The sequence below is a fragment of the Oncorhynchus nerka genome, linkage group LG25 (genome assembly GCF_034236695.1).
Source record: "Oncorhynchus nerka isolate Pitt River linkage group LG25, Oner_Uvic_2.0, whole genome shotgun sequence".
Classification (NCBI taxonomy): Eukaryota; Metazoa; Chordata; class Actinopteri; order Salmoniformes; family Salmonidae; genus Oncorhynchus; species Oncorhynchus nerka.
Window position 1 is genome coordinate 5,693,776 of NC_088420.1, and position 17,785 is coordinate 5,711,560.

At 41.9% G+C, this 17,785-nt stretch overlaps 1 protein-coding gene across 1 annotated transcript in view; it reads right to left on the bottom strand.

Annotated features, from left to right (window-relative positions):
• LOC115122123 (kinesin-like protein KIF1A) overlaps positions 1-17,785 on the bottom strand; it is a 223,856-nt gene that overhangs the window by 62,951 nt on the left and 143,120 nt on the right. The window contains 2 exon segments of the mRNA XM_065009497.1: positions 9,525-9,663; positions 9,666-9,892. Of these exon segments, the coding sequence (XP_064865569.1) occupies positions 9,525-9,663; positions 9,666-9,892 (366 nt within the window).

Consider the following 17,785-nt stretch of genomic DNA (forward strand, 5'->3'; position numbering starts at 1 on the left):
GGGTCTTATATAGTTATAGGGGGACTTATATAGTTATAGTCAGGAGGGTCTTATATAGTTATAGTCAGGGAGGGTCTTATATAGTTATAGTCAGGGAGGGTCTTATATAGTTATAGTCAGGGAGGGTCTTATATAGTTATAGTCAGGGAGGGTCTTATATAGTTATAGTCAGGGAGGGTCTTATATAGGTCAGGGAGGGTCTTATATAGTTATAGTCAGGGAGGGACTTATATAGTTATAGTCAGGGAGGGTCTTATATAGTTATAGTCAGGAGGGTCTTATATAGTTATAGTCAGGAGGGTCTTATATAGTTATAGTCAGGGAGGGTCTTATATAGTTATAGTCAGGGAGGGTCTTATATAGTTATAGTCAGGGAGGGTCTTATATAGTTATAGTCAGGGAGGGTCTTATATAGTTATAGTCAGGGAGGGTCTTATATAGTTATAGTCAGGGAGGGTCTTATATAGTTATAGTCAGGGAGGGTCTTATATAGTTATAGTCAGGGAGGGTCTTATATAGTTATAGTCAGGGAGGGTCTTATATAGTTATAGTTATAGTCAGGGAGGGTCTTATATAGTTATAGTCAGGGGGAGGGACTTATATAGTTATAGTCAGGGAGGGACTTATATAGTTATAGTCAGGGAGGGTCTTATATAGTTATAGTCAGGGAGGGTCTTATATAGTTATAGTCAGGGAGGGACTTATATAGTTATAGTCAGGGTCTTATATAGTTATAGTCAGGAGGGACTTATATAGTTATAGTCAGGGAGGGTCTTATATAGTTATAGTCAGGGAGGGTCTTATATAGTTATAGTCAGGGAGGGTCTTATATAGTTATAGTCAGGGAGGGACTTATATAGTTATAGGGACTTATATAGTTATAGGGAGGGTCTTATATAGTTATAGTCAGGGAGGGACTTATATAGTTATAAGGGAGGGACTTATATAGTTATAGTCAGGGAGGGACTTATATAGTTATAGTCAGGGAGGGTCTTATATAGTTATAGTCAGGGAGGGTCTTATATAGTTATAGTCAGGGAGGGACTTATATAGTTATAGTCAGGGAGGGTCTTATATAGTTATAGTCAGGGAGGGACTTATATAGTTATAGTCAGGGAGGGTCTTATATAGTTATAGTCATGGAGGGACTTATATAGTTATAGTCAGGGAGGGACTTATATAGTTATAGTCAGGGAGGGTCTTATATAGTTATAGTCAGGGAGGGTCTTATATAGTTATAGTCAGGGAGGGTCTTATATAGTTATAGTCAGGGGTTATAGAGGGGGACTTATATAGTTATAGTCAGGGAGGGACTTATATAGTTATAGTCAGGGAGGGACTTATATAGTTATAGTCAGGGAGGGTCTTATATAGTTATAGTCAGGGAGGGTCTTATATAGTTATAGTCAGGGAGGGACTTATATAGTTATAGTCAGGGAGGGTCTTATATAGTTATAGTCAGGGAGGGACTTATATAGTTATAGTCAGGGAGGGACTTATATAGTTATAGGGGAGGGACTTATATAGTTATAGTCAGGGACTTATATAGGAGGAGGGACTTATATAGTTATAGTCAGGGAGGGTCTTATATAGTTATAGTCAGGGAGGGTCTTATATAGTTATAGTCAGGGAGGGACTTATATAGTTATAGTCAGGGAGGGTCTTATATAGTTATAGTCAGGGAGGGACTTATATAGTTATAGTCAGGGAGGGACTTATATAGTTATAGTCAGGAGGGACTTATATAGTTATAGTCAGGGAGGGACTTATATAGTTATAGTCAGGGAGGGACTTATATAGTTATAGTCAGGGAGGGTCTTATATAGTTATAGTCAGGGAGGGTCTTATATAGTTATAGTCAGGGAGGGACTTATATAGTTATAGTCAGGGAGGGACTTATATAGTTATAGTCAGGGAGGGAGGGAGGGTCTTATATAGTTATAGTCAGGGAGGGTCTTATATAGTTATAGTCAGGGAGGGACTTATATAGTTATAGTCAGGGGAGGGTCTTATATAGTTATAGTCAGGGAGGGACTTATATAGTTATAGTCAGGGAGGGACTTATATAGTTATAGTCAGGGAGGGTCTTATATAGTTATAGTCAGGGAGGGTCTTATATAGTTATAGTCAGGAGGGTCTTATATAGTTATAGTCAGGGAGGGACTTATATAGTTATAGTCAGGGAGGGTCTTATATAGTTATAGTCAGGGAGGGACTTATATAGTTATAGTCAGGGAGGGACTTATATAGTTATAGTCAGGGAGGGACTTATATAGTTATAGTCAGGAGGGACTTATATAGTTATAGTCAGGGGGAGGGTCTTATATAGTTATAGTCAGGGAGGGTCTTATATAGTTATTCAGGAGGGTCTTATATAGTATAGTCAGGAGGGTCTTATATAGTTATAGTCATGGAGGGTCTTATATAGTTATAGTCAGGGAGGGACTTATATAGTTATAGTCAGGGAGGGTCTTATAGTTATAGTTATAGTCAGGGAGGGACTTATATAGTTATAGTCAGGGAGGGACTTATATAGTTATAGTCAGGGAGGGTCTTATATAGTTATAGTCAGGGAGGGACTTATATAGTTATAGTCAGGGAGGGACTTATATAGTTATAGTCAGGGAGGGTCTTATATAGTTATAGTCAGGGAGGGTCTTATATAGTTATAGTCAGGGAGGGTCTTATATAGTTAGGGTCTTATATAGTTATAGTCAGGGAGGGACTTATATAGTTATAGTCAGGGAGGGACTTATATAGTTATAGTCAGGGAGGGACTTATATAGTTATAGTCAGGGAGGGTCTTATATAGTTATAGTCAGGGAGGGTCTTATATAGTTATAGTCAGGGAGGGACTTATATAGTTATAGTCAGGGAGGGTCTTATATAGTTATAGTCAGGGAGGGTCTTATATAGTTATAGTCAGGGAGGGACTTATATAGTTATAGTCAGGGAGGGACTTATATAGTTATAAGGGAGGGACTTATATAGTTATAGTCAGGGAGGGTCTTATATAGCTATAGTCATGGAGGGTCTTATATAGTTATAGTCAGGGAGGGACTTATATAGTTATAGTCAGGGAGGGTCTTATATAGTTATAGGGAGGGTCTTATATAGTTATAGTCAGGGAGGGACTTATATAGTTATAGTCAGGGAGGAGGGTCTTATATAGTTATAGTCATGGAGGGTCTTATATAGTTATAGTCAGGAGGGACTTATATAGTTATAGTCAGGGAGGGGTCTTATATAGTTATAGTCAGGGAGGGTCTTATATAGTTATAGTCAGGGAGGGACTTATATAGTTATAGTCAGGGAGGGTCTTATATAGTTATAGTCAGGGAGGGTCTTATATAGTTATAGTCAGGGAGGGTCTTATATAGTTATAGTCAGGGAGGGACTTATATAGTTATAGTCAGGGAGGGACTTATATAGTTATAGTCAGGGAGGGACTTATATAGTTATAGTCAGGGGGAGGGAGGGTCTTATATAGTTATAGTCAGGGAGGGTCTTATATAGTTATAGTCAGGGAGGGTCTTATATAGTTATAGGGACTTATATAGTTATAGTCAGGGAGGGACTTATATAGTTATAGTCAGGGAGGGACTTATATAGTTATAAGGGAGGGACTTATATAGTTATAGTCAGGGAGGGTCTTATATAGCTATAGTCATGGAGGGTCTTATATAGTTATAGTCAGGGAGGGACTTATATAGTTATAGTCAGGGAGGGACTTATATAGTTATAAGGGAGGGTCTTATATAGTTATAGTCAGGGAGGGACTTATATAGTTATAGTCAGGGAGGGACTTATATAGTTATAAGGGAGGGTCTTATATAGTTATAGTCAGGGAGGGTCTTATATAGTTATAGTCAGGGAGGGACTTATATAGTTATAGTCAGGGAGGGACTTATATAGTTATAGTCAGGGAGGGTCTTATATAGTTATAGTCAGGGAGGGTCTTATATAGTTATAGTCAGGGAGGGACTTATATAGTTATAGTCAGGGAGGGACTTATATAGTTATAAGGGAGGGTCTTATATAGTTATAAGGGAGGGTCTTATATAGTTATAGTCAGGGAGGGACTTATATAGTTATAGTCAGGGAGGGACTTATATAGTTATAAGGGAGGGTCTTATATAGTTATAAGGGAGGGTCTTATATAGTTATAGTCAGGGAGGGTCTTATATAGTTATAGTCAGGGAGGGACTTATATAGTTATAGTCAGGGAGGGTCTTATATAGTTATAGTCAGGGAGGGTCTTATATAGTTATAGTCAGGGAGGGTCTTATATAGTTATAGTCAGGGAGGGTCTTATATAGTTATAGTCAGGGAGGGTCTTATATAACTATAGTCAGGGAGGGTCTTATATAGTTATAGTCAGGGAGGGTCTTATATAGTTATAGTCAGGGAGGGACTTATATAGTTATAAGGGAGGGTCTTATATAGTTATAGTCAGGGAGGGTCTTATATAGTTATAGTCAGGGAGGGTCTTATATAGTTATAGTCAGGGAGGGACTTATATAGTTATAGTCAGGGAGGGTCTTATATAGTTATAGTCAGGGAGGGTCTTATATAGTTATAGTCAGGGAGGGTCTTATATAGTTATAGTCAGGGAGGGTCTTATATAGTTATAGTCAGGGAGGGTCTTATATAGTTATAGTCAGAGAGGGTCTTATATAGTTATAGTCAGGAGGGTCTTATATAGTTATAGTCAGGGAGGGTCTTATATAGTTATAGTCAGGGAGGGTCTTATATAGTTATAGTCAGGGAGGGTCTTATATAGTTATAGTCAGGGAGGGTCTTATATAGTTATAGTCAGGGAGGGTCTTATATAGTTATAGTCAGGGAGGGTCTTATATAGTTATAGTCAGGGAGGGTCTTATATAGTTATAGTCAGGGAGGGTCTTATATAGTTATAAGGGAGGGTCTTATATAGTTATAGTCAGGGAGGGTCTTATATAGTTATAGTCAGGGAGGGTCTTATATAGTTATAGTCAGGGAGGGACTTATATAGTTATAGTCAGGGAGGGACTTATATAGTTATAGTCAGGGAGGGTCTTATATAGTTATAGTCAGGGAGGGTCTTATATAGTTATAGTCAGGGAGGGACTTATATAGTTATAGTCAGGGAGGGACTTATATAGTTATAAGGAGGGTCTTATATAGTTATAGTCAGGGAGGGACTTATATAGTTATAGTCAGGGAGGGACTTATATAGTTATAAGGGAGGGTCTTATATAGTTATAAGGGAGGGACTTATATAGTTATAGTCAGGGAGGGTCTTATATAGCTATAGTCATGGAGGGTCTTATATAGTTATAGTCAGGGAGGGACTTATATAGTTATAGTCAGGGAGGGTCTTATATAGTTATAGTCAGGGAGGGTCTTATATAGTTATAGTCAGGGAGGGTCTTATATAGTTATAGTCAGGGAGGGTCTTATATAGTTATAGTCAGGGAGGGTCTTATATAGTTATAGTCAGGGAGGGTCTTATATAGTTATAGTCAGGGGGAGGGTCTTATATAGTTATAGTCAGGGAGGGTCTTATATAGTTATAGTCAGGGAGGGACTTATATAGTTATAGTCAGGGAGGGTCTTATATAGTTATAGTCAGGGAGGGTCTTATATAGTTATAGTCAGGGAGGGTCTTATATAGTTATAGTCAGGGAGGGACTTATATAGTTATAGTCAGGGAGGGTCTTATATAGTTATAGTCAGGGAGGGTCTTATATAGTTATAGTCAGGGAGGGTCTTATATAGTTATAGTCAGGGAGGGTCTTATATAGTTATAGTCAGGGAGGGTCTTATATAGTTATCAGGGAGGGTCTTATATAGTTATAGGGGGGTCTTATATAGTTATAGTCAGGGAGGGTCTTATATAGTTATAGTCAGGGAGGGTCTTATATAGTTATAGTCAGGGAGGGACTTATATAGTTATAGTCAGGGAGGGTCTTATATAGTTATAGTCAGGGAGGGACTTATATAGTTATAGTCAGGGAGGGACTTATATAGTTATAGTCAGGGAGGGTCTTATATAGTTATAGTCAGGGAGGGTCTTATATAGTTATAGTCAGGGAGGGTCTTATATAGTTATAGTCAGGGAGGGTCTTATATAGTTATAGTCAGGAGGGTCTTATATAGTTATAGTCAGGGAGGGTCTTATATAGTTATAGTCAGGGAGGGACTTATTATAGTTATAAGGGAGGGACTTATATAGTTATAGTCAGGGAGGGTCTTATATAGTTATAGTCAGGGAGGGACTTATATAGTTATAGTCAGGGAGGGTCTTATATAGTTATAGTCAGGGAGGGTCTTATATAGTTATAGTCAGGGAGGGTCTTATATAGTTATAGTCAGGGAGGGTCTTATATAGTTATAGTCAGGGAGGGTCTTATATAGTTATAGTCAGGGAGGGTCTTATATAGTTATAGTCAGGGGAGGGTCTTATATAGTTATAGTCAGGGAGGGTCTTATATAGTTATAGTCAGGGAGGGTCTTATATAGTTATAGTCAGGGAGGGTCTTATATAGTTATAGTCAGGGAGGGACTTATATATTTATAGTCAGGGAGGGTCTTATATAGTTATAGTCAGGGAGGGTCTTATATAGTTATAGTCAGGGAGGGTCTTATATAGTTATAGTCAGGGAGGGTCTTATATAGTTATAGTCAGGGAGGGTCTTATATAGTTATAGTCAGGGAGGGTCTTATATAGTTATAGTCAGGGAGGGTCTTATATAGTTATAGTCAGGGAGGGTCTTATATAGTTATAGTCAGGGAGGGACTTATATAGTTATAGTCATGGAGGGTCTTATATAGTTATAGTCAGGGAGGGTCTTATATAGTTATAGTCAGGGAGGGTCTTATATAGTTATAGTCAGGGAGGGACTTATATAGTTATAGTCATGGAGGGTCTTATATAGTTATAGTCAGGGAGGGACTTATATAGTTATAGTCAGGGAGGGACTTATATAGTTATAGTCAGGGAGGGTCTTATATAGTTATAGTCAGGGAGGGTCTTATATAGTTATAGTCAGGGAGGGACTAATATAGTTATAAGGGAGGGACTTATATAGTTATAGTCAGGGAGGGTCTTATATAGTTATAGTCAGGGAGGGACTTATATAGTTATAAGGGAGGGACTTATATAGTTATAGTCAGGGAGGGACTTATATAGTTATAAGGGAGGGACTTATATAGTTATAGTCAGGGAGGGTCTTATATAGTTATAGTCAGGGAGGGACTTATATAGTTATAGTCATGGAGGGTCTTATATAGTTATAAGGGAGGGACTTATATAGTTATAGTCATGGAGGGTCTTATATAGTTATAGTCAGGGAGGGACTTATATAGTTATAGTCAGGGAGGGACTTATATAGTTATAGTCAGGGAGGGTCTTATATAGTTATAGTCAGGGAGGGACTTATATAGTTATAGTCAGGGAGGGAGGGTCTTATATAGTTATAGTCAGGGAGGGTCTTATATAGTTATAGTCAGGGAGGGTCTTATATAGTTATAGTCAGGGAGGGTCTTATATAGTTATAGTCAGGGAGGGACTTATATAGTTATAGTCAGGGAGGGTCTTATATAGTTATAGTCAGGGAGGGTCTTATATAGTTATAGTCAGGGAGGGTCTTATATAGTTATAGTCAGGGAGGGACTTATATAGTTATAGTCAGGGAGGGTCTTATATAGTTATAGTCAGGGAGGGTCTTATATAGTTATAAGGGAGGGTCTTATATAGTTATAGTCAGGGAGGGTCTTATATAGTTATAGTCAGGGAGGATCTTATATAGTTATAGTCAGGGAGGGTCTTATATAGTTATAGTCAGGGAGGGTCTTATATAGTTATAGTCAGGGAGGGTCTTATATAGTTATAGTCAGGGAGGGTCTTATATAGTTATAGTCAGGGAGGGAGGGACTTATATAGTTATAGTCAGGAGGGTCTTATATAGTTATAGTCAGGAGGGTCTTATATAGTTATAGTCAGGGAGGGTCTTATATAGTTATAGTCAGGGAGGGTCTTATATAGTTATAGTCAGGGAGGGTCTTATATAGTTATAGTCAGGGAGGGTCTTATATAGTTATAGTCAGGGAGGGTCTTATATAGTTATAGTCAGGGAGGGTCTTATATAGTTATAGTCAGGGAGGGACTTATATAGTTATAGTCAGGGAGGGTCTTATATAGTTATAGTCAGGGAGGGTCTTATATAGCTATAGTCAGGGAGGGTCTTATATAGTTATAAGGCAGGGAGTGTCTCTGATGAAAGGGTGGTGTGGCAGGTAGTTAGCGCTGACATCTATCCCCCAGACCTGACAGAGACTAAGAGCTGAGGCCAGGGTGTGTGATTGGAGCAGAAAGGGTGGGGCAGAGGCTTTGTAGTCATTGGTAGAGTGACACTATAAGGGGACTGAACGAGAGGCGGGGGACCTTGGGTAATTTAGTCTTGTTGATGATCTCTGTATTGGATGGACCCAATCAAAATTATGTCACTCCCATTAACGTATTCTCACGCTACAGCTACAGACGAGGTTCTCTTGCCCCTCTGCAAAATACTGGACTGCCCTCCCAGACGAGGTTCTGTTGCCCCTCTATAAAATACTGGACTGCCCTCCCAGACGAGGTTCTGTTGCCCCTCTATAAAATACTGGACTTCCCTCCAGACGAGGTTCTGTTGCCCCTCTGCAAAATACTGGACTGCCCTTCCAGACGATTCTTTTGCCCCTCTATAAAATACTGGACTGCCCTTCCAGACGATTCTTTTGCCCCTCTATAAAATACTGGACTGCCCTTCCAGACGATTCTTTTGCCCCTCTATAAAATACTGGACTGCCCTTCCAGACAAGGTTCTGTTGCCCCTCTGCAAAATACTGGACTGCCCTTCCAGACGATTCTTTTGCCCCTCTATAAAATACTGGACTTCCCTCCAGACGAGGTTCTCTTGCCCCTCTGCAAAATACTGGACTTCCCTCCCAGACGAGGTTCTCTTGCCCCTCTATAAAATACTGGACTTCCCTCCAGACGAGGTTCTCTTGCCCCTCTATAAAATACTGGACTTCCCTCCAGACGAGGTTCTGTTGCCCCTCTGCAAAATACTGGACTGCCCTCCCAGACGAGGTTCTCTTGCCCCTCTGCAAAATACTGGACTGCCCTCCCAGACAAGGTTTTCTTGCCCCTCTGCAAAATACTGGACTGCCCTCCCAGACACCATGAAAAATGTCAACTTGTAAAAGCAAAGATAGGTCAACGTGGAGGTGTGTAGTTTGGTTGCCTAACAACGTCAGAACCTCTATTCAGTGATAATACTGCTGTTAACTCCTCATTCCCTGTGGTGTGGTCGTGTGTGTGTGCCGGTGTGTGCGTCCGTGTAATGTGTTCGTTTTGCATTTTGTCGGTGTTGTGTGTGCTTGTGTGCATGTGCGTGCACAAGCAAGTGTTCTCTTGGGGCAGCAGAGCAAGACCCAGAGTGTCTCAGTGTGAAAGAGCTAGTTTCCATCCCCCAGCATGCTCCTGAAACCTCACCAACCTTCCCACTACACTGAATAACGGAGAGCGGTCATAAAAGGGATCCAGGCCTTCGCTGGAGCCGCCTCGGCACAGCTCTCCCTCATCATCATCATCATCATCATCATCATCATCATCGAGCTCCGAGAACGGGTCGTCCAAAAGATATCATCGTCCAGATCCCCCAAAGCCTCCAACTCCTCCTCCCCTCCTCGCCCCTCTGGCCGAGTGTCGGCCAGGTCAGTTAGCTCGGAGGTGGAGAGGGTGGGAGAAGGAGTGGGGGAGGGAGTGGGATCACTCATGCGCTCGCTCATGCACACGTTGAAAAGGGGGTTGCTGGTAGGGGGCGGGGGTGCAGCCAGAAACATGGGATGTAAGTTAGATAGTGGCCTACAACAGGACAGATAGAAAAACACTGGTAGGTTAAATCTATTTGGAGGACTAGGCAGGGGACAGGTAGAAAACACTGGTAGGTTAATTCTATTTGGAGGACTAGGCAGGGGACAGGTAGAAAACACTGGTAGGTTAAATCTAATTGGAGGAAAAGGCAGGGGACAGGTAGAAAACACTGGTAGGTTAATTCTATTTGGAGGACTAGGCAGGGGACAGGTAGAAAACACTGGTAGGTTAATTCTATTTGGAGGACTAGGCAGGGGACAGGTAGAAAACACTGGTAGGTTAAATCTATTTGGAGGAAAAGGCAGGGGACAGGTAGAAAACACTGGTAGGTTAATTCTATTTGGAGGACTAGGCAGGGGACAGGTAGAAAACACTGGTAGGTTAAATCTATTTGGAGGAATAGGCAGGGGACAGGTAGAAAACACTGGTAGGTTCAATCTAATTGGAGGAAAAGGCAGGGGACAGGTAGAAAACACTGGTAGGTTAATTCTATTTGGAGGACTAGGCAGGGGACAGGTAGAAAACACTGGTAGGTTAATTATATTTGGAGGACTAGGCAGGGGACAGGTAGAAAACACTGGTAGGTTAAATCTAATTGGAGGAAAAGGCAGGGGACAGGTAGAAAACACTGGTAGGTTAATTCTATTTGGAGGACTAGGCAGGGGACCGGTAGAAAACACTGGTAGGTTAAATCTATTTGGAGGAATACAATTCCGCTAGTGTTCCCTTAATGAACATGACCCATGGCCCCTTCAGGTTCACATGGAAGACTGCGATGTGGTTTTAGCTGGTTTATCTACTGAAGTTATCTATCAACGACTACTGCAGGAGAGTTTCAAATCAAATCAAATTGCATTTGTAACATGCGCTGAATACAACAGGTGCAGAACTTTCTGTGAAATGCTTACTTACAAGCCCTTAAACCTCTTCAACCTATGGGGGCGCTATGTCCTTATTGGATAAAAAAACGTGCCCGTTTTAAGCGCAATATTTTGTCACGAAAAGATGCTCGACTATGCATATAATTGGCAGCTTTAGAAAGAAAACGTTTCAAAACTGCAAAGATATTATCTGTGAGTGCCACCGAACTCATGCTACAGGCGAAACCAAGATGAAACCTCAAACAGGAAATGAGCAGAATTTTTGAGGCTCTGTTTCCCATCGTCTCCTTATATGGCTGTGAATGTGCCATGAATGAGCCTAAGCTCTCTGCCGTTCGTCCAAGATGTCTGCAGCATTGTGACGTATTTGTAGGCATATCATTGGAAGATTGGCCATGAGAGACTACATTTGCCAGGGGTCCGCCCGGTGTCCTTTGTCTAAATTGTTGCGTAATCTTCAGCTGCAGGCATTTTGCCATGGGATTCTGAGGGGAAAGCACACTTCCACGAACTATATATCATCGAAGAGATATGTGAAAAACACCTTGAGGATTGGTTCTAAACAACGTTTGCCATGTTTCAGTCGATATTATGGAGTTAATTTGGAAAAAAGTTAGGCGTTTTGATAACTGAATTTTCATTTTTTTTGGGTAGCCAAACGTGACGCACCAAACGGACCGATTTCTCCTGCACAAATAATCTTTCAGGAAAAACTGAACATTTGCTATCTAACTGAGAGTCTCCTCATTGAAAACATCCGAAGTTCTTCAAAGGTAAATGATTTATTTGAATGTTTTTCTGTTTTTTGTGAAAATGTTGCCTGTTGATGCTAACGCTAAATGCTAATGCTGGCTATCAATAGCTATCAATACTGTTACTCAAATGCTAGTTTTGCTATGGTTGAGAAGCATATTTTTGAAAATCTGAGATGACAGTGTTGTTAACAAAAGGCAAAGCTTGAGAGCTAGCATATTGATTTCATTTCATTTGCGATTTTCATGAATAGTTAACGTTGTGTTATGCTAATGAGCTTGCGGATAGATTTACACAATCCTGGACACAGGTTTTTTAGTAGCTAAACGCGAAACAAATAATCTTTCAGGTAAAACGGAACATTTGCTATCTTACTGAGAGTCTCCTCATTGAAAACATCCGAAGTTCTTCAAGGGTAAATGATTTTATTTGAATGGTTTTCTGGTTTTTGTGAAAATGTTCTCTGCTGAATGCTAACGCTAAATGCTATGCTAATGCTAAATGCTGCTACACAAATGCTTATTTTGCTATGGTTGAGAAGCATATTTTTGAAAATCTGAGATGACAGTGTTGTTAACAAAAGGCTAAGCTTGAGAGCTAGCATATTTATTTCATTTCATTTGCGATTTTCATGAATAGTTAACGTTGCGTTATGGTAATGAGCTTGAGGCTGTAGTCACGATCCCGGATCCGGGTTGGCTCGACGCAAGAAGTTTTAAACAACAATGCAGTTCAAAGAAATATAGTTTAAATAAACTGAAAGTAAAAAAATTAAAATGTTTCAGTAACTAAATAAAATAACAATAGCGAGGCTATATACAGGAAGTACCGGTATCGAGTCAATGTGCGGCAGTAGAGGTTAGTCGAGGTAATTTGTTCATGTTGGTAGGGGTGAAGTGACTATGCATAGACAATAAACAGCAAGTAGCAGCAGTGTAAAAACAAAAGGGGGAGGGGCAATGTAAATAGTTCAGGTGGTCATTTGAGTAATTGTTCAGCAGTCTTATGGAATTTACATTTTTTACCTTTATTTTTAACTAGGCAGGTCACTTATTACGAACAAATCCTTATTTACAATGACGGCCTACCCCGGCCAAACCCTAACCCGGAAGATGCTATGGGACTCCCAATCACAGCCGGTTGTGATACAGCCTGGAATCGAACCAGGGTCTCTAGTGACACCTCTAGCACTGAGATGCAGTGCCATAGCCACCTGGGAGCTGTTAACAGAAGCTGTTAAGGAGGCATTTGAACCTAGACTTGGCACTCTGTTTGCCGTATGGTTGCAGACAGAACAGTCTATGACTTGGGTGACTGGAGTATTTGGCCATTTTTTGGGCCTTCCTCTGACACCGCCTAGTATATAGGTCCTGGATGGCAGGATTATTGGCCCCAGTGATGTACTGAGCTGTACGGACTATCTTTCCCTGGTTCCTCCATGCCACTCTATAGAACCATGGACTGAACCTGTTGGGGTTGATGTGAACCATGGACTGAACCTGTTGGGGTTGTTGTGAACCATGGACTGAACCTGTTGGGGTTGATGTGAACCATGGACTGAACCTGTTGGGGTTGATGTGAACCATTGACAGAACCTGTTGGGGTTGTTGTGAACCATGGACTGAACCTGTTGGGGTTGATGTGAACCATGGACTGAACCTGTTGGGGTTGATGTGAACCATTGACTGAACCTGTTGGGGTTGTTGTGAACCATGGACTGAACCTGTTGGGGTTGATGTGAACCATGGACTGAACCTGTTGGGGTTGATGTGAACCATGGACTGAACCTGTTGGGGTTGATGTGAACCATGGACTGAACCTGTTGGGGTTGTTGTGAACCATTGACTGAACCTGTTGGGGTTGTTGTGAACCATGGACTGAACCTGTTGGGGTTGATGTGAACCATGGACTGAACCTGTTGGGGTTGTTGTGAACCATTGACTGAACCTGTTGGGGTTGATGTGAACCATGGACTGAACCTGTTGGGGTTGTTGTGAACCATTGACTGAACCTGTTGGGGTTGTTGTGAACCATTGACTGAACCTGTTGGGGTTGATGTGAACCATGGACTGAACCTGTTGGGGTTGTTGTGAACCATTGACTGAACCTGTTGGGGTTGATGTGAACCATGGACTGAAGCTGTTGGGGTTGTTGTGAACCATGGACTGAACCTGTTGGGGTTGATGTGAGCCATGGACTGAACCTGTTGGGGTTGTTGTGAACCATGGACTGAACCTGTTGGGGTTGATGTGAACCATGGACTGAACCGGTTGGGGTTGATGTGAACCATGGACTGAACCTGTTGGGGTTGATGTGAACCATGGACTGAACCTGTTGGGGTTGATGTGAACCATGGACTGAACCTGTTGGGGTTGATGTGTGATCAGATCTTCACTAGTGTTGTGTTGTGGCTGTAGTGTTGTGGCTGTAGTGTTGTGGCTGTAGTGTTGTGGCTGTAGTGTTGTGTTGTAGTGTTGTGGTAGTGGTGTGATAGTGTTGTAGTAGTGTTGTGGCTGTAGTGTTTTGGTAGTGGTAGTGTTGCGGTAGTGTTGTGTTAGTGTTGTAGTACTGTTGTGGCTGAAGTGTTTTGGTAGTGGCAGTGTTGTGGTAGTGTTGTGGTAGTGTAGTGCCTGTAGTGTAGTGGTAGTGTTGTGGTAGTGTAGTGGTAGTGTAGTGTTGTGGTAGTGGTAGTGTTGTGGTAGTGTTGTGTTAGTGTTGTAGTACTGTTGTGGCTGAAGTGTTTTGGTAGTGGCAGTGTTGTGGTAGTGTTGTGGTAGTGTAGTGGTAGTGTAGTGTTGTGGTAGTGTTGTGGTAGTGTAGTGGTAGTGTAGTGGTAGTGTTGTGGTAGTGTTGTGGTAGTGTTGTTGTAGTGTTGTGGTAGTGTAGTGGTAGTGTAGTGGTAGTGTTGTAGTAGTGTAGTGGCTGTAGTGGTAGTGTAGTGGCTGTAGTGGTAGTGTTGTGGTAGTGTTGTGGTGTGGTTGTGTTGTAGTAGTGTTGTGGTAGTGGTAGTGTTGTGGTAGTGTGTGGCAGTGGTAGTGTTGTGTTAGTGTGTGTGGCTGTAGTGGTGGTGTAGTGGTAGTGTTGTGGTGTGGTTGTGTTGTAGTAGTGTTGTGGTAGTGTTGTGGCTGTAGTGGTGGTGTAGTGGTAGTGTTGTGGTGTGGTTGTGTTGTTGTAGTGTTGTGGTAGTGTTGTGGTATTGTTGTGGTAGTGTAGTGGTAGTGTTGTGGTAGTGTTGTGGTAGTGGTAGTGTTGTGTTGTGGTAGTGTTGTGGTAGTGTAGTGGTAGTGTTGTTAGTGTTCTTAGTGTTGTGGTAGTGTTGTGTTATGGTGGTGTAGTGGTAGTGTTGTGGTAGTGTTGTGGTAGTGTTGTGGTAGTGTTGTAGTGTTGTGGTAGTGTTGTAGTGTTGTGGTAGTGTTGTGATAGTGTTGTGGTAGTGTAGTGGTAGTGTTGTGGTAGTGTTGTTGTAGTGTTGTAGTGTTGTAGTGTTGTGGTAGTGTAGTGGTGGTGTTGTTGTAGTGTTGTAGTGTTGTAGTGTTGTGGTAGTGTTGTGGTAGTGTTGTGGTAGTGTTGTTGTAGTGTTGTAGTGTTGTAGTGTTGTGGTAGTGTTGTGGTAGTGTTGTGGTAGTGTTGTGGTAGGGTAGTGGTGGTGTTGTGGTAGTGTTGTGGTAGTGTAGTGGTAGTGTAGTAGTGGTAGTGTTGTGGTAGTGTAGTGGTAGTGTTGTGGTAGTGTTGTTGTAGTGTTGTGGTAGTGTTGTGGTAGTGTTGTGGTAGTGTTGTTGTAGTGTTGTGGTAGTGTTGTTGTAGTGTTGTGGTAGTGTAGTGGTAGTGTTGTTGTAGTGTTGTGGTAGTGTAGTGGTAGTGTAGTAGTGGTAGTGTTGTGGTAGTGTAGTGGTAGTGTTGTGGTAGTGTTGTGGCTGTAGTGGTGGTGTAGTGGTAGTGTTGTGGTGTGGTTGTGTTGTTGTAGTGTTGTGGTAGTGTTGTGGTAGTGTTGTGGTAGTGTAGTGGTAGTGTTGTGGTAGTGTTGTTGTAGTGTTGTGGTAGTGTTGTTGTAGTGTTGTGGTAGTGTTGTTGTAGTGTTGTGGTAGTGTAGTGGTAGTGTAGTGGTAGTGTTGTAGTAGTGTAGTGGCTGTAGTGGTAGTGTAGTGGCTGTAGTGGTAGTGTTGTGGTAGTGTTGTGGTGTGGTTGTGTTGTAGTAGTGTTGTGGTAGTGGTAGTGTTGTGGTAGTGTAGTGGTAGTGTTGTGTTAGTGTTGTGGCTGTAGTGGTGGTGTAGTGGTAGTGTTGTGGTGTGGTTGTGTTGTAGTAGTGTTGTGGTAGTGTTGTGGCTGTAGTGGTGGTGTAGTGGTAGTGTTGTGGTGTGGTTGTGTTGTGGTAGTGTTGTGGTATTGTTGTGGTAGTGTAGTGGTAGTGTTGTGGTAGTGTTGTGGTAGTGTAGTGGTAGTGTAGTGGTAGTGTTGTGGTAGTGTTGTGGTAGTGTAGTGGTAGTGTTGTGGTAGTGTTGTGGTAGTGGTAGTGTTGTGTTGTGGTAGTGTTGTGGTAGTGTAGTGGTAGTGTTGTTAGTGTTCTTAGTGTTGTGGTAGTGTTGTGTTATGGTGGTGTAGTGGTAGTGTTGCGGTAGTGTTGTGGTAGTGTAGTAGTGGTAGTGTTGTGGTAGTGTAGTGGTAGTGTTGTGGTAGTGTTGTGGCTGTAGTGGTGGTGTAGTGGTAGTGTTGTGGTGTGGTTGTGTTGTTGTAGTGTTGTGGTAGTGTTGTGGTAGTGTTGTGGTAGTGTAGTGGTAGTGTTGTGGTAGTGTTGTTGTAGTGTTGTGGTAGTGTTGTTGTAGTGTTGCGGTAGTGTTGTTGTAGTGTTGTGGTAGTGTAGTGGTAGTGTAGTGGTAGTGTTGTAGTAGTGTAGTGGCTGTAGTGGTAGTGTAGTGGCTGTAGTGGTAGTGTTGTGGTAGTGTTGTGGTGTGGTTGTGTTGTAGTAGTGTTGTGGTAGTGGTAGTGTTGTGGTAGTGTAGTGGTAGTGTTGTGTTAGTGTTGTGGCTGTAGTGGTGGTGTAGTGGTAGTGTTGTGGTGTGGTTGTGTTGTAGTAGTGTTGTGGTAGTGTTGTGGCTGTAGTGGTGGTGTAGTGGTAGTGTTGTGGTGTGGTTGTGTTGTGGTAGTGTTGTGGTAGTGTAGTGGTAGTGTTGTGGTAGTGTTGTGGTAGTGTAGTGGTAGTGTTGTGGTAGTGTTGTGGTAGTGTAGTGGTAGTGTTGTGGTAGTGTTGTGTGGTAGTGTTGTGTTGTGGTAGTGTTGTGGTAGTGTAGTGGTAGTGTTGTTAGTGTTCTTAGTGTTGTGGTAGTGTTGTGTTATGGTGGTGTAGTGGTAGTGTTGCGGTAGTGTTGTGGTAGTGTTGTGGTAGTGTTGTGGTAGTGTTGTAGTGTTGTGGTAGTGTTGTAGTGTTGTGGTAGTGTTGTGATAGTGTTGTGGTAGTGTTGTGGTAGTGTTGTTGTAGTGTTGTGGTAGTGTTGTGGTAGTGTTGTGGTAGTGTAGTGGTAGTGTTGTGGTAGTGTTGTGGTAGTGTAGTGGTAGTGTTGTGGTAGTGTTGTGGTAGTGTAGTGGTAGTGTTGTGGTAGTGTTGTGGTAGTGTTGTGGTAGTGTTGTTAGTGTTGTTTTAGTGGTAGTGTTGTGGTAGTGTTGTGTTAGTGTTGTTAGTGTTGTTTTAGTGGTAGTGTTGTTGTAGTGTTGTGGTAGTGTAGTGGTAGTGTTGTGGTAGTGTTGTGGTAGTGTAGTGGTAGTGTTGTGGTAGTGTTGTGGTAGTGGTAGTGTTGTGTTGTGGTAGTGTTGTGGTAGTGTAGTGGTAGTGTTGTTAGTGTTCTTAGTGTTGTGGTAGTGTTGTGTTATGGTGGTGTAGTGGTAGTGTTGCGGTAGTGTTGTGGTAGTGTTGTGGTAGTGTTGGTGGTGTTGTAGTGTTGTGGTAGTGTTGTAGTGTTGTGGTAGTGTTGTGATAGTGTTGTGGTAGTGTTGTGGTAGTGTTGTTGTAGTGTTGTGGTAGTGTTGTGGTAGTGTTGTGGTAGTGTAGTGGTAGTGTTGTGGTAGTGTTGTGGTAGTGTAGTGGTAGTGTTGTGGTAGTGTTGTGGTAGTGTAGTGGTAGTGTTGTGGTAGTGTTGTGGTAGTGTTGTGGTAGTGTTGTTAGTGTTGTTTTAGTGGTAGTGTTGTGGTAGTGTTGTGTTAGTGTTGTTAGTGTTGTTTTAGTGGTAGTGTTGTTGTAGTGTTGTGGTAGTGTAGTGGT